We start from the raw sequence: 16,112 nt of genomic DNA, 5'->3' as shown, positions 1-16,112 counted from the left end.
GGTGAAGAGACTTACGCTAATTGGAGCTGCAAGAATTTTGGGAGGTCCACAGATTTGCCTGTGAAACAAGGGCGGGATCCAAACTTCAATGTACGAAGTGATATGACCTTCGGCACTCAATCAGTCAAGAGATAGGGCACTTTCACGTAGGCGTCAACCAGCTTCTTACAAATTCCAGCTAACCGTCTCAAGATCGCCGCAAAGTTTGGCGACGATCGAACGAGGAAGGATTGACCTCCCTGCGTAACAAGGCTCACTCTGAATTTTAAACAGAGAGCGATACCAAGGAAGAAGAAAACTGGAGAGATTCTCCTTTGTCAGCGCTTTCAGAGAGATCGGGTAGAACGGTCTCAAGCGCCACCTTTGGTCCAGAGAGAGGGTGCGACGCTCGCCTCACCATACTGTCAACCGATGTTTGTTTTTAACGACACAGACATAGGAAGCGCGCGTCACAATCCGAAACTCTTTTGCACACACACACACACACACACTGCAAAATTCCGATCTTCTTCGCTAACACGAATTCGATGAGTCAGCGGCAGCCTACTTGTAGAGGCTCCTTAAAGAAATTTCGTAAGAAGTCAAGCTTTGGCTTCGCCATTGGACTTCGTGCACAACGCTCATTATGCCTGCGACATTGTCACAAGTATCCCATGAGAAGCAGTCCTACACGTTTTTTGGTTTCCTTAACGGTACGAGACCCGTTAGCAAATCACAAACCATCCCTAATAGAGGCAGCTCCCCATGCTATGGACCAGGGCTGTGAACCAAATTACAGGAGGGCAGCTCTATCCATACATCGGCGCGTGCATGGCAGACACTGTATAACGCGCGAGGCGGTCGCAAGACCCCGACGCAGGAAACAGTGGTCAGGTTGCGGTGCCGGTCCATGAAAACAGAAAGGGCAGTCACTGAGCGACTACTGCAAGTAAATGAGTCTATGCTTTTCCGTCCGGCCTTCTGAAAAATATTTTTTTCACGTCTGCCACGATATTCGCGTTCTTGCGCGCTGATGTCTTGCGAGCTGGTGCCGAGGTCTGTCTTCACACGGTGTCTTCTGGTCAACCGACTGTCTGTAGCGTGCCGTCAGCTCCCGACCCCGTATGCGAAAAGAACAGAATATGCACACACACGTTTATTAGAAACAGAGTTGGTGACACATTAGCCTTTCTCAAGCAGGGAGAAACACATTTAGAACGTAAATGGATGCCTCGTCCACACACCTCTGCAATCAGGACGCGGATGTGTTACAATGGTAGACCTGAGTACAACACGAAGAGCGAGGTAGGAGAAAGGGAGGCCCATGAGAGATGGGCCAGTGAATCACACAGGAGAAGTGACCACAACGATGCCCATTTTTTTGTAATTCCCATCCCACAACGACTATCGAAATGTTGTGACCCTCACTGGTTACGCTCTGATGGAGATCGAATCGAAGCCGGCAGATGCGGCTCCAACTTACTTAAGAGGCCTCAGCAGCACACTAGCTGTTACCACACGATGGCTGTGGGGGCGAATGCCGAGCTGCCTGTGGACAGGAACCCGTTTCAAGTGCAGATGGCACAACTTCGAGCCCGACCAAGTGAAATAGTGGTAGTTTTACTTTTTTAGGTCATTGATAGCGAGATGTAGATATCGCGTGCACGGCTGTTGTGAGCGCTTGAAGCTAGGGCCAGTGGTCCTGCCGGGAGGAAATCGCGCTACAGGAACTGTGTCCATTTTCGGCCATGAGGCAGACAAGGAGGGGGCCTTCGTGTTTCATTCTTTTGCTCTTCTCCACCAAAGTTATTTACTTGACACAGGACAGCACATTTTGGCTATTAGCTACGCGAAACAAAAGTAAACCCGGGGCTATCTCCAACAGTGTGTCTGGCAGTTAATCGAACACCGCCAATGTCGAGCTTCACGATCGGTAGTGGTGTTCGGGTAGCCGCGGTTTTGTGTGTGATTAGCGTTATGTTTACTGTTGGGACAGGGGGAATGCACGTTGTTTAGGAGCCCCACTGCAGCTTGAGCAAGGAGTCGCTGTGGAAATCGAGCAGCCTATGTGACACAAGTGACTACGGCAAGGTCAAGGCTGGCTATGTAGCTTGAATTTTGCTGCGACGCTGCCGGATCGGGGCTTGTTGTGTTTCGAACGTCCCTCGGGTGGGAGGGTGTCACCGGGCGCAGTGCCCTTTGCTATCACTGAGACGCTTACTGCGTGACACAGCGGGTCGGAGTTGACTCTCCGAATGTACAAATGAAAGGAGTAGCGGACCAAAAACGGACTAACACGGCTGTATCGAGTGATGCAACTGCTGTGGCGCTGCGCATGGTGGGTAAGCCCGCCTGCACCCCCTTCACAGGGGGTCGCTGACCTCAGGTAGAATGCAAAACGCGAATACGGAAACTGGCCAAGGGAACAGCGAAAAGAAGACACAAGCCAAAACAACACCGCCAGTCTTCCTGTAGGATGGCCATCACGGACGCTGCTGGTGGGGCGAGGCGTTTGATGAGGTCGTAGACTCGCCTGCATACAAGTTCATATCGCCGCCAGGCGTCTCTACACCGTCGTATAAGCAAGGCCACTGCAGTAGTGTTTTATCTTGCATATAAATTGACTGGTTAGCTGCGGAGTCACACACATGTACAAAACCAACCTTACTGCTGAGTTGGGCCTCGTAAATTACGCGAAATTCGGTCCCTCCTTCACAATCGCTTACTGGTTTCATAATACTGAATAAGACGCAATTACTGGTGGTGGTATTGAGTGTCCGCCAAAGTTGGAAGATGTGCTACATCTCTAGGACAAGTGTATGATTTCATAGGGGCAGGAGCAACAGAGGCCCGGAGCGTAAGGACAGTCGAACCGTTTGAGTACGGTACTGGCGAATGACGTGACGCGGAAAAGACCCACTACATTAGTTTTCCTTCTCCTTTTACCTTGGCGTCATTCGTTCCCGCACAATCCAGGCGTTTCTTCAGGTTCTCCCTTCGTGATTCCGCGACCAACGCGCAAGCTACCCACCGGTGTTTTAGTGTGGCTTTCTAGGTGGGCAGCCATAGCAGGGAGCACACCATCAGGAATAAAGAATCTTTTTTGTATCTTCTGGAAGCCCAGCAGTCCGCTGCCCGTTTTTTAACCGCAATCATAAAGCTCCCTCGGGTGAACCGTCGTGCGTCTGAGCGAGGAATTCGCGTGTATGAGCAGTAAACGTACGAAGAAGAGTCGCTGGGCATGTGTATTCCGGATCGTACGGGTGACAGATGCTGTGGCATCGCAGTGGGGTTCTTTATCTGTTTTGCGAGGCACACCCGCGAGAGTGTACGCTGTCTGAGGCCACCTAGAAACGGGTGTTGCAGCAGCGGTCGGGCGTTGCAGCAGCGGTAGGGCGTTGCCTCTCCTTGTCAGTTCTCAGACACCATCAGGGCTTGCATTAAACACAGCGGCAAGCGGCACCCCTTGCAGTCAGAGCCAAGGAGGTGTAGGTTTTGTCAAGCAGCATTTCCGTGTCAAAAGGCATTTTCTCGCTTTGTTGGCTTGTTGGCTGCAACTGTTTTATTCTCCTTTTTCGACGAACTCATTATTTTTGGTAAAACGATGGCAGAAGAGTCGCTCCGAAAGCGGCAAAAGAAGTGAGTTTTCCGGGCACCCAGCAAAAAAGCCCTTTCTCGTGTCTAAACCCAACGGAGTGCGGCCCAATGTCCTACCTTTCTAGATGCGGCGCAGCTCCTGTGTTGGAAAGGGAGGACCGAACCCTTCATCGGGAACTTCCATAAATGATAGCCGGCCGCATGCGTTCTGTGTCACTACTGCGCTGCATCGTGTATGCTTTGGGAATCCGGCAATACTGGGCATAAAGGCGGCAAGCATTGCCTGACGTCAGTAGATAACGTTTACCCGTCGCCAGCAGCTGTCTTCCATTGTGTGGGCTCATGAGGCGTAGCGCGTAGGTTATTTAATTTCCTCCACAGGCGGACACTCTCTTACACTTTGTGTACGATGGAAGTCGAAGTACGTGTCCTGGATGGAATCTCCATCGTATTCAGTCCTTGCCATTCAGAAACATGGGTGCTGTTAAATGCACTTATAGTCATGCGGTTCATATCAGGTCGATGTGGGCGGGATCAAACAATACTTGTGGTGAGCATCTTTCCGGGGAAGTGGGGACTTGATACCGTTGGTAAAAACAAGTAACTACCTGGGAATGTCTAGTGCCGTGTTCCAAAGACCCGGCGTGAAGCGAATAAAGTCATTTGAGGTCGCTGCATAACTTGGGTGGAAGAGCGGCTTCGTGACAAGGAGGACTGTACCTCCTGCTTGTAGTTTTTTCTAGGTGGCGCTGCTGCCGAGCAAGTCGCTATTCTTCTTGATTTTCAAGGCTTTTGGTAACTGAGAAACCGGCTGGCCTGTTCAACTCGGCTTGCTGAGGGGCCATGTTGTGCTGTTTCTGAATTCGAGAGTATTCAGTTCCCTTTCAGTTCAATAGCAGCTGACCACGCGTGGGCTGGGCAACGAAAGAAATATTTTCCCATACACGACTCAGCCAGATGTATATACCGTGTGTTACAGTGTTGGCTTTTACAGATATCGTCCGTGCGACAGAGAATGGGAAATGGGCCCCGGATTTGCCTCGTTTCTCGCTTTTCTGGTCTCGGGCTTCTTGTGCAGGCACGGACGTTTCCGTGTTTTGGTCTGCGACCCCATCGACCAGGCAGGGATGGACATTCTTTCTTCTTTCGCCGAGGTCGATACCAAGCTCAAACTTAGTGAAGAAGAGCTCTGCAGTATCGTTGGTGAGGCAGGATGACGCGGGATAGCTTCTGCTGAGCGCTCAAGTTTGAAAATTGTACCACAAGACGAAAGTGCTTGCCCGGCTCGGGAGGCACCATGGCACAATAGCGTAACCCCGTTCCAGTGGACCCTTAGTAATAGAGGATTCATGTGCTTTAGGAAGCTAATTGGCCATGGCGTTTCCGGGTAGCGGCTTGAAGAGGAAACGGACCTTAATTCGCAGCAGCAAAAACTCATTACAAACACCTTCGCCAAAGGATCCGAACAAATTCCAACTGGCGGTGCAAGTGTAGCTCATTGTCACTTCACATTGCTTGCCATGCCGATTGTGAACCCTGAATGGTCGGGAACAACGCTTTCGAGTGGTCGATTGTATAATTCCGATGATCATAAATGTCGCCATCTGCACCGAAAAGCTTGACTACTCATAACCTTCATTTCTTTTCGATGCCCCTCGAACGCGCATCATATGGATCATTACGCCTGTTTCGTCACGCTTCTAGAAAATACTTTTCCTACATGGAACTGCTGGTGGTGGCCGTCGTGCAAGTTCAGGATGCATTTATTGATACAAAAGAGATAAACGTATGTATGTAGTTTTGCATTTTATTTTGGGCAAGTATACCGTGTTACGGATGCTCTCCTGCTCATACTTGTCGCATGTGATTCCGTGGTCCCAACACCTGAGGTTCTAACCTACGCTTTCCAATGAGCGGCGCTTTTAGGTGTATACAAAAAATTAGAGGGGTCTTTCCGAAGTCGATATGGCAAAAAAAGCCGGGGCGGACCATGCATTCCCGCCTCAAAGGACAAGTCTTGTGGTTTGGAAAGTCCAGAATCTTGATCAGTAGTGGAAGCCGCGGGTTATACTTGAGTTTCTGGTGTTCAAGCAGTGCTTGCTTAGTTTGGTGGTTTCAAGGTCGAACGCGCGAAACATTCAATGTGACTTCCCCATGTACGAGTATTGCCTTTATCAGATTCTGACCTGGATAAGAGGAACGCTTTTGGATTCAGTAGCACGACAGGGTAGAGAGGTGGGAAGAAGGCACAGTTTGACGTAATGGGATAGGATGAATTATCACCCATGGTTGAGATTTCTTGTCGTACTCTGGATCGTGAAACGTAGTTGCCTATGCTTGTAGGGACGAAAACATCTATGCCGTACTGTAATAGTAACTAGTGATCGAGTGGGCAGGGTCGGGACTTCCAGGCTGCCGAACGCTTCTAGACCCCTTATCCTGTACGCCTAAGGGAGAATTACATTCGGCTGGGGTGAAGCGTAACTACTCACTGTTGGAATCCAGTTCCATTATCTGGGGGACGGTAAGTGCTCATCTTCTGGTGAGCCCGTCTGCGTTGAATACCCCATCTTTCTATCCTGAACGAAGAGGGTCACGAAGAACGCCCCAAAGGTCTTCAATCAACCTTTGGAGAGCACCGCACGTTGTTTTCAGAATGCCAGAGGACACTCTCGCTCCTGGCCACATGTAGTACGCGATTGCCATTTACAGACATCTTCTGGGAACTGCATTAGCGCGAAAAGCCTCACCTAACTAGATGTCACACCCACCTCCTGCAATTCTATTTTTTCTTGTAGGGAACTACGACGGGCTCATGGTTCGCAGTGGCACAACCGTGACAGAGAAGATAATCAAGCACGGCAAGAGACTCAAAATTATCGGTACGCTACGGGGCGACATCTTTCTTCGCCTGTTTATTCTCTTCCACCCATGTGTTCGGTATGGTAACAGTTTCTTTTATTTCGGCAAAACATCGCGTGCGAAACAGGGTGCAGCTCTTAGGCCGCTGCGTCTCCATTCAGAAGCAGGAGACAAAGAACTATAAGACGTTTGAGGGCAATGTTACCTACACGTACGGATATCGACCGTTGTCTCTTTTTCTGCAGGTCGAGCAGGAGTTGGCGTGGACAATGTCTGCGTTGAGGCTGCGACAGCTCAGGGTATCTTTGTGGTTAACTCACCGAATGGCAATACGTAAGATTCGCTTTCCAGTGTCCTGCCTCCGTTGGTAGCCTTCTAGTCGAAGCTTCATCCGACGATGCTCCGTATAAGCCCTGTACATTACGAGCAAATCACTTCCCACCTCGAGAGAAGTAACATAGAGCCTCACTTATGATACCACTAGTCCAGTTATAGTGCATATGCGCGACATAAGGCCCTTGAATTGCTTGGCGTTCGGATCAGGATGGCTGCTGCGGAGTTGACGCTGGGCCTGATGATGGCTCTCGCACGCAAAATTGCTCAGGCCGATGCGTCCGTATCCAGAGGGGAGTGGACCAGGAGCAAATTCATGGGCCGGCAATTGAATCAGAAAACTATCGGCATTATCGGTCTCGGTCAGGCAAGTGCACCCTCTCCGGACCCACATGGATAACCTGTGCTGAACTAGTTCCACATTCTTCCTTCTGTGAAGTGACTGTTTCACTTGTTGTGTGCGCGAGCGTATGTTGTCTCCGGTGACTGCGCTGTTCAAATATTCCATCGCAGCTTCGGCGTTCCTTCTCGCCTGGAAGGTATTGAAACAGGCATAAAACTTGTGCCCATTGCTACGAAGGATAAACAATTGTCTGATAATATGGTATTTTTAGGCACTACGAACCAAGTTTGGACACAATACATGTATTCCAAGTTGAGATGTGTTCTCCTTAGATGCAGACTAAAGGAATCGCTTAATGGATAGCTATTGCCCACCGGGAGACGGACAGAAATCCTCGGCAATGTTCAGCATTTTCTGCGGCGTTTCATCTCCGTAACAACTGCGTCAGTGGTTCCTGCTTCCGTTGTGTTGGGCAGGTGGGCACGCACGTCGCTCGAGTTTGCGCTGCCCTCGGCATGGAGGCCTTGGCTTACGACCCATTCATCAACGAGGAAAAGGCCAAGGCAATCGGTTGCAAGAACGTCGCCTTGGATACTCTCCTCGCTTCCAGTGAGCCCAGAGCATGTTATTTTCTTCACTCCAGAGCAAAGAACTGGCCCAACCTTCGGGGGAACGCGGGCTCGTGCGAGTGCGAATGGCAGCTACAGAGGCACCAGTGTACCCTATCATCTGGGTTAGGCTCTTTCCAAAACCACTCAGGGAAGGAATGCTCTGCTGGTTATCAGTTCTGCTGTGTTGAGGCAGAGTTAGGAAGAGGAAAGGAACAGGAATGGCAAGCAGAGTATACCCAGAGTAGAACGGGAGGGTCTTTCTGGAACTGCCCGAGTGAAGTCGGACTCAGAGTGCGTCTGAGACCGTGGATTGGGCAGTGGCACCACCGTAATCCATACGCTCTCATTCTGCCTTTGAGTTTCCGTTCCTCATCGGTTCGTGGAGGTCTGCGTGCTTGCGTTAACTTGCGTAGCCGTGGTAGCTGAGAAATGTGTCTCATCATTTGCATTCATCGACGCGGGTGTGTTAAACTGGGATAGGTTGTAGCAGTACTGTTTCTAGAACTGCTATTCGCAGGTGATTTCATTACCCTTCACGTTCCTTTGCTTGAGAACACGCGGCATCTCATCAATGCGGAGAAGCTTAAGCTGATTAAGAAGGGCGCGTGCATTATCAACGCCGCTCGAGGTCAGGGATTCGCTGGTTTCAGTTCCATTCGTACCCGTCACGGAGATTGTGATTGTGCATCTCCATTTAGTCCGTCTCCGTAACAGACGGTCCCTTCGAACGGTGGACTCCGTGCGCGTATATGTGTGAAGACTCACGACTGGCTGCTGGCCTGAGGCATCCTCGGGTTTTGAGGCTTAATGCCTAGAACAGTTATGCACAATGCCTGTCGAGCCACCCCAGTTGCAGACCACCTCTCCAGTTGACTCTCCTGGACTGCAGCACAGCCCAGGTGAACTTCTGCATCTTTTGCGAGTAGACAAAATCATCAGTTGCGTGGTAGGCGGGGTGGCGGGACCGGGTGCATCTGTAGAGGACGACCTCGCCGAGGAGAAAATCCCTTGCTGATTTGGCACGGGGTTTCCATTCTAAATGAAGTGTTTCATAAAGCTAGAAAATCGTGTCCTCTCTGGGCTCAGGTGGAGTCATTGATGAGAAAGCCGTTGCGGAAGCCCTTATGACAAATGAACTCGCTGGAGCAGCTTTGGATGTCTTTGAGAATGAGAAGGAATTTACCAAAGACAATCCTCTCATCCAAGCGAAGGAAAACGGCAAAAACGTCATTCTCACCCCTCACATAGGTTCGTCTGACAACGATGCGTCCAGAAATCATTCAAACAACATCCTCTTGCTTACGCTGCTGTAAAACAATGACCAGAAAAGATATCAAAACACCGAAAGGCCCAGGCAGAAACCGACTATGTCGTTCATCTGCCCCCCAGTGTACGGCGTTTACATTTTTTCAGGAGCAAGCACCTTCGAGGCACAACACAACGTTGCTGTGGATGTAGCTCTCCAGTTCAAGGAGACTCTGCTCGGCGGTCTCCCTCAGTCAGCTGTCAACCTTCAAGTACAGCCCGTTTGTCATAATAGTAAACGTATACCTGGCGGAGTCTAAGGATGAAATTCAAGTATTGGAGACAAAAAATTTAGATCGGGAAACTTAGCGTTGGGCGACAGTAACCTCAAAGGCATTCACGCGGTGCAGCATTCAAGAGAGCCTCTTACTTAATCCACTCTGTATACTAGTACGATTGTTACGCGCCTGCCTTTGGGTGGTATGGACTTCATCCTACACGTCTACATGACCGCATGAAAAGGGTCACGTTTATCGAGGCTGGCTTCTGCTCGGATCACTTCAGGATTCCCGTACAGGACATCTTCTCGCATCTTTGGCGCCGGCGAAAAGTTCTCGTCACTCAACAGAATTCGTGGACAAATGGTTCTGATTTCTGTATGCTATTTGCAACCTAACTGCAGTGCGTGCGCTCACAGCACCTCGCCAGCTTTGTTAATCTCGCTGAGACCCTTGGTAAGACCTGCGCTTACTTATGCGGGAACTTGATAGGGGCATTTTCCTGGCACATCAGGGAAAGCATACGCACGAGATTGAGGCGAGCGAAGGGGTGCCCTGTTTCCATTTCCTTCTGGGCGCCACGGATGTGCCGAGCGAAGAGGGGCACTTCGGAAACCAGAAGTTCCACATGCGCACTTCACAGCAATAGCAGTGTGAACCTGCTGGTCAGGTTCTGTGCTCACTGCGTTGTTACAACACCAGACGCTACCACTCCTAGAGAAATTGCTACTGACAGTTTGGCGGCCAGAGATACGTGAATATTGTGTTTTTAAAGCATTCTGAGACTCCCAAGAGTTTTGGAGATGAACAAACTCGTGAATATTCACGTAGGAATAATGCCCTGTTCACCTGAGGTTTGCAGGTACCTTCATTTCAGTGGTTGCCCATTTCAGCAATTTTAAAGGCGGGATCCGGTATGGAGTGAAATGGCGGATTCCGGGCAACTGAGCAATGTGCGACACGGCTATTTGTGGCAACCTGTTTTTCCTCTCTCTCTCGGTAGCATCTCCGCGGAGCCTTGTTACTGCAGAGTTTATTCCGCCTCTTCGTGTGCCTGTGCTCGATGTCTCCAGATGGATAATATTACCCTTAGTTATTTCGTGTTCATGTTTTCTGTACCAGGACGATTGTGTAGCAAATTGGTTGACGAACCGGTTGAGACGCTTCACTTGAAGATAAGGGGAAGCATAGAAAGCGCCGATGCGGACGTCTTACTTCTGTCAGCAGCTCAGGTACGGTTTCTTCGATAGTGTTCTAGGCTAGCCTGTCACATGCTCTGCACAATCTCTCGCAAAAGACGTTGCCACAATTTGGTGGTTACATCAAGAAGAAAGGAACGCGTTATTGCGGTGATTTGCCGTCAGCCTGGCCTTTTTGTTAACCCCTCTCCCTCTACAAAACGTATCTAAGGTGGGGGCCAAATGGCAAAGGAGATACCCACATATGTTCGGATTTCACAAAAAGTCCTCCGTAATTGTTCCCATCACAAGGAGGAGGAGGGCTCCCCTTTTTTGCCTAACCGCGGTACCTGCAAAGCACGTAGTGCTGTAGAAACTACAGCATGGAACCAGCTGCCAGCCTCTTTTGGCAACTTGCAACCATGCATATGGAAAACGGGTTACAGAGCAACGCACGCAAAAATATAGATTTTCTACTGTGCTTTAGAGAAGGACCCTTTTTTTATCGAGGTAGTGGGGTAATGGAGAACCGCTGTCAGAACATGTTGAACCGTTTTCTGTAGCAAAGAGCACGGCTCCGATTAACATCGACGTCTCTGTCCCGCTTGTAGGTGGTTGCCTGATATGCGTTGTGAAGTGTTTCCGAGGCACTGTTCCATAACTGAAGGGTGTCTAAAATAAATGAAGGCGACGCTGGGAGATAATTAGCGTGAATTAGCGTTGCGTTGGAGACATACGTGACTGCACTACGCTTGGCAGCTCAATGGTTCCTCCCGTCGGAGTGATTTGTATAGTCAGGATTGTTGCATGACTCGTAACACGACAAGGTCAAGCATTGTATGCCGTCTGCTGACACAAGGAAGTGAAGAGAATACATTGTGGAAGGGACTTTCTTTTTCCAGAAAGATCGACGTGTGGCTGTGATGGCAAGACGTTTTCTGGTGGTGTGGGGTTGCATCTCCGTCGACCAGGGAATGCTCAGGACGCGGTGCGATCACGTTGTAAATTTTGTGAACGTCAAGCGCATCGCTCAGGAGCATAAGCTAGAGCTCGTCGTTTCCAAAGGTGACTGGATGAAATAGTAGCTCGGCATTTTAAACATTTCTTTCGAATTCAGTGTGCTGTGATGCCGCCCAAAAGTTGAAATGCTCAAAGAAGAAAAATTGCTGACATTTATATGCTTTCAAATAAACACAGAACAACCGCTAATAGTGGATCTGTTCTTGACTACGCACCTCCATCGCAATTTTGGTCAAGAAGAGCATATTATCTCAGGCTCCCTATTTCCTCTCGAGTGTTGGATAGTCCCCTCAATGTCGAAGCATGTGGGTCTCTTGCTCGCCGTTCCCATTCTTCTTCTGTGTATATGCTGTGAATCAGAGAGCTTCGGCATTCATCTGTTTATCGCCGTTATTTGCGCCCGTGAAGAGGGTGTCGCAAAACACCTTCATCGCAATGAGATGTGGAGAGATTACGGAGCTGATATCTTTCTCTGTCACCCACTATCAAAATGTCTTCTTGGCTTCCGACAGAGGAACTGACAGCGGCTCCTCAGAATTCTATTTTGGAGCTCAGGGTGGAGACGAAGAACTCGTCCGCGTCGGTGGAAGGATGTTGTGCTGCGGATGACAGTGTCGTGCTAAAGAATTTTCTTGGCACGCCAATTTATCTTCAAATGCCATCTCGTCGGCATTTGCATTCCAGAAGGAAACAATACTCGGAAGGCACTTCAGAGACGTGTGGTGGTGCAGCCGTGAATGGAAGTCCTCGGAAGACAGAACATGAAGACGCAGAACTGAAAGACCAACCGGTGTACATGATGTATACACTTCACAGGTAAGGTTAAACAAAGCGTGGAAGAAGCAGCCTCCCTGAGGCTGGTTTTTCGATTGCAAACTATTTATTGGTTTCACGACTAAACACAATTCGTGTGTCTTCCTTGGTTGCAAAGAAAGCGCAGGTCGTTTTATTGCGACTGCATCCAAGAATAAAAGGTGGGAACACTTGTGAGGTGGAAGTTGCTTCCGCGCCGGAGTGGTGAGGCAGTTGACCTATATCGGTATCGACTGCTTGATTTTGCGGTGTGATCCTCAACTGTGTTGATTACAGCCATACTCAATTTATCACGGAACGACTCCTGTGGTGCGCTGGCAGAGTAATTCCACGTAGTGTGCATTTTGATGCGATATTTGAGAGTGTGTACCGTTACTCTGTCACTCAAGATGAAATACCGGCAGCGCAGCCACCTCCCCAAGTGGGTGTGATGCGTGCCCGCGAAGGCACGGCAATTTAGTTAATGGTGCCGATCTTATCGTCTTTACAAATCCGCCGCTGTCTGCAGGGGAATGCTGTTGGCATACATTCACTAGTACTCTGCTGAACGTTTTCATGAAGCAGTGAGAGCTCCATCGCATCCGGCGCTACCCACGTCGGGTCCTACAACCCCTGTTCTGATGAGCTGACAAGCATGTTTTTATTGGGGTGTTCGTTGCAGCGACACATCAGGCACGTTGGCCACCGTGGCGCAAAAGCTAGCAGATGCCAACATCAACATCGCGAACTGTCACCTGGGCCGACGGCTAGTGGATGATTCGACTGCACCGGAAGGAAAGACGATGATGGGACTCTGTATCTTCCACGCAGATAGTGAAATCCATGAAGATGTTGTGACGGCTATTCGCCAGTTACACAACGTCAGAGAGTGCAGAGTTTTCGCCACCCCTCAGTCGCTCGGCCTTGATGCTATCTAGGTGGCTGTAACGACAAGCCGCAATAAAAGCTTGTGTTTTCGAGAGAATGGGTACTGAGAACAACTCTTCCTATCTGTTCTACCCGAAATCTAGGAATTCATGACCTGCGTTGGGATAGAGTAGCGCGTTTACGCTCGGCGCCCAAAAGTACTGGAGGAGCGTCTGAACAAAGACGTTCAAGATACAAACCAATAGTCTGGAAGGTTATTTTTACACTGGAAATTATTCCACCACCTCACTGCATACCCGCACAAGGAATGGGTGGCTTGCTTCTCGGGGAGGGCTCATCCACTGTTTTTCGTCGTTCAGAGACGTTACGTGTGACGACGGCGTTTTATGAGAGAGTGAAAACCCCTTCTTGTGTGAACGCCTAACAGTCGCGCTCTGGTTGTGGTGATCCTCGGCAAAACAGAAGCTCGTATGAGTGTAAATAAATGTACATGCTGATGTTGTATTCATGTGCGTTTGCGTTAGTGAAGCATATGCATATATATTCACGCCTATGTATTCTTAGTTGAAGCCCCATTCTCCTGGAGCCGCCGAGAAGCTTCGGGATGCAGGGAGCAAAGAGACCTGACCTAAAAACACGGCGTTGCAGCTCACAACTGGGCTCCGTCCCTGTCCCCGCGACTATCCTAGGCCAGCCTGGGAATTTTGTTCAGGTGGCGCGCACTGGCCACGTGGTGGAGCTGACAACATTTGCATTCTCTTTCGTTCCTAGCGCGCCGGCGGCTCCCAAGCCGGGGGAAAACGTCAGCGAAACATTTCGCTACAATTTTGTAAGGCGTAATATCTTCTGAATTTGTATGAGGAAGCAAATACATCATTTATGCATTCCCGACAAACTCGTTCACCGGGATAAACACATACCTGCGGGTATGGGCCACGCACAGGTACAGCTCAACCTTTTTCAATGAGGAAGGTGATGTGTGAGTGCCACGAAGGTCCCGGTAGCAATAAGTGGAGCATAAGAAGAGAGAACAGCATTGGGAATAGTAGACAGAACAGAACGGTATTTCGAGAACTACAAGAACAAAAGCAACTCCGGCACAATCCAAAGAAGCAGGAACATAACTGCTCCCGTAATAGGGAACGCTGTGACTGTCTGGAGGCAGTCTGGGTTCCACAAGAGCCGGTGCGGCAAAATGATTCCTTTCCAGTCATCACCAGAATCAAAACAATACAAACAATATACTGCGCTGTTCGCTACCGCAGCTAGTAAAAGGTGGTCCCGTCAGGAGCTGCTCATCAGTGGCGGTATACACAACCGTTCAGGCAGCTGATCGCACGTGGGGCGTTACACCGGTTGCATTATACTGCGGCAACTCCCGGCTTCGCCAGTCCGTCACAGGAACGGTCGAGTGAAAGGATAGGCGTCCAACCCTCAACGAGGGATGCGGCAGAATACACACGTAGTCTTCAACTGGTCAGGAGTGAGGACGCGAAAGGAGCCTCCTTTCACGTTTTCAAAAATCCCAGTATCGCTGTGTCTCAACTGACCACCCCAAATTTGGCACAGTCCGAGAACACGGATTGGAACGTGAGCAGGAAGCTAGTCCTGAAATCTTGCAAAACAGTTTGACCCATGCACGCATATATCTGATACCATTCTGTCATACTCTGTGAATGAAGCCCTGCGCGCGGCAACTGGACGGCTTCGTTAGTGAAGCACTCGAGTTTTGCTGTCAGAAGCTGCCACAGCATAAACGAAAACCGCTGTACTGGCGAGCGCACTCGTGCATCAAGGAAGGTTTATACCCGGTAGACAGGTCCCACTGAAGGGGGGTATGGGAGGCCACCTGTTTGTGGCTTTGTTCAGAAAACATTTACCGCGCATCAGTTTGTCCGACTGCATGCCCAAAGTTAAAGGCATCGTCGGTGGCACCGAACACGGAACGGCAAAGTGACCTTGCTGTTTTGGTTCGGGCCTCAACTAAAACCAGCAGGCGACTGGTGTCTCAACACCAGTAGCAGAGGGCTAACGGATGAACAAGAGGGCCGCATTGCCCTGAAGCAGCAGTTCTCCAGTTCGTGATTAGTATTAAATCATTTTTTGCACAAAAATGTACTCGATTATCTAATCTGTTGATCACCCCGGTAGCAAGGTACACCAGGCAGAGGTTTCCACTCGGGCAGACAGCAGCGCAGCGGAAACTTGGAAACTCGCATAGGGCTTCCCGTCACCGAAAAACCCAAGCCTTCTCTGTTTCGGTGAGGCTTTTTGAGTGCCAGCGACACCAGTGAAGTGTTTACATTTGAGCGCTTGCTTGCGTTCCCGAGGTCAATGATTCTTATCACCGTCGTTATATGCGCAAACAACGAACGCCGCCACAAGGCCTGTTGTAGCCACAGCGTTCTGACAGTTCCGCCCGGCTCACGCCAATGAAACCAGTTCTTCGATGTCAATACCGCCATCCAGATGACACATCACTGCGCCTCTGTGGTGCGGGCATACCTTTGACGCTCTACGAACGGCAAGGCCCGGCTCCACTCGGGTGTACAGCAGAATAGCAATCAATGAAAACGACCTTCCACTGGGTCCAACACAAACAATGAGCCTTTGCCTTTTAGGGCAATTGGCAATACGGCACTAGGTCAACAAGGCTCGAACGGCGATCTGTGTTTACTTTAAAAAACCAATGTAACCCCGAGGCGGTAAGGAAGTGAAGCATGTCACGTTATTATTACAGTTCTAGGAAGTGCTGCCAGTACGGTGAGCCGTGCGGCTCACAATGTGCCTACATGTTGTACCGAGGCAAACCCATGACAGCCTCTCGCGATATAACTGATGACATTTGCTATTGCTAAAAGCCGGACACCCTTTCACAAAATATATAACCTCTCTAGTATATACATGCATAAGCTCCGGGACAGAAACTCAGCTGCAGTACCGTCTCCCAACCTGGACTGAAATTGGATACTGCCCACCTGCATAA

The 16,112-nt window shown here is 49.8% G+C and overlaps 1 protein-coding gene across 1 annotated transcript; it reads left to right on the top strand.

The window, feature by feature from the left end:
* Nucleotides 1-3,985: 3,985 nt before the first annotated feature.
* On the top strand, nt 3,986-11,508 carry NCLIV_016450 (hypothetical protein; the record flags this gene model as incomplete). The annotated part of the gene is made up of 13 exons (XM_003881837.1): nt 3,986-3,997; nt 4,095-4,126; nt 4,655-4,779; nt 6,375-6,458; nt 6,684-6,771; nt 6,982-7,054; nt 7,591-7,723; nt 8,243-8,353; nt 8,812-8,973; nt 9,139-9,242; nt 9,653-9,704; nt 10,371-10,480; nt 11,398-11,508. The coding sequence occupies 13 exons, from the start codon at nt 3,986-3,988 to the stop codon at nt 11,506-11,508; spliced, it is 1,197 nt and encodes a 398-aa protein (XP_003881886.1).
* Between the last annotated feature and the right edge of the window lie 4,604 nt (nt 11,509-16,112).

This window comes from Neospora caninum, chromosome VI, assembly GCF_000208865.1.
Source record: "Neospora caninum Liverpool complete genome, chromosome VI".
NCBI lineage: Eukaryota > Apicomplexa > Conoidasida > Eucoccidiorida > Sarcocystidae > Neospora > Neospora caninum.
This window is presented reverse-complemented; position numbering and strand designations above follow the sequence as displayed.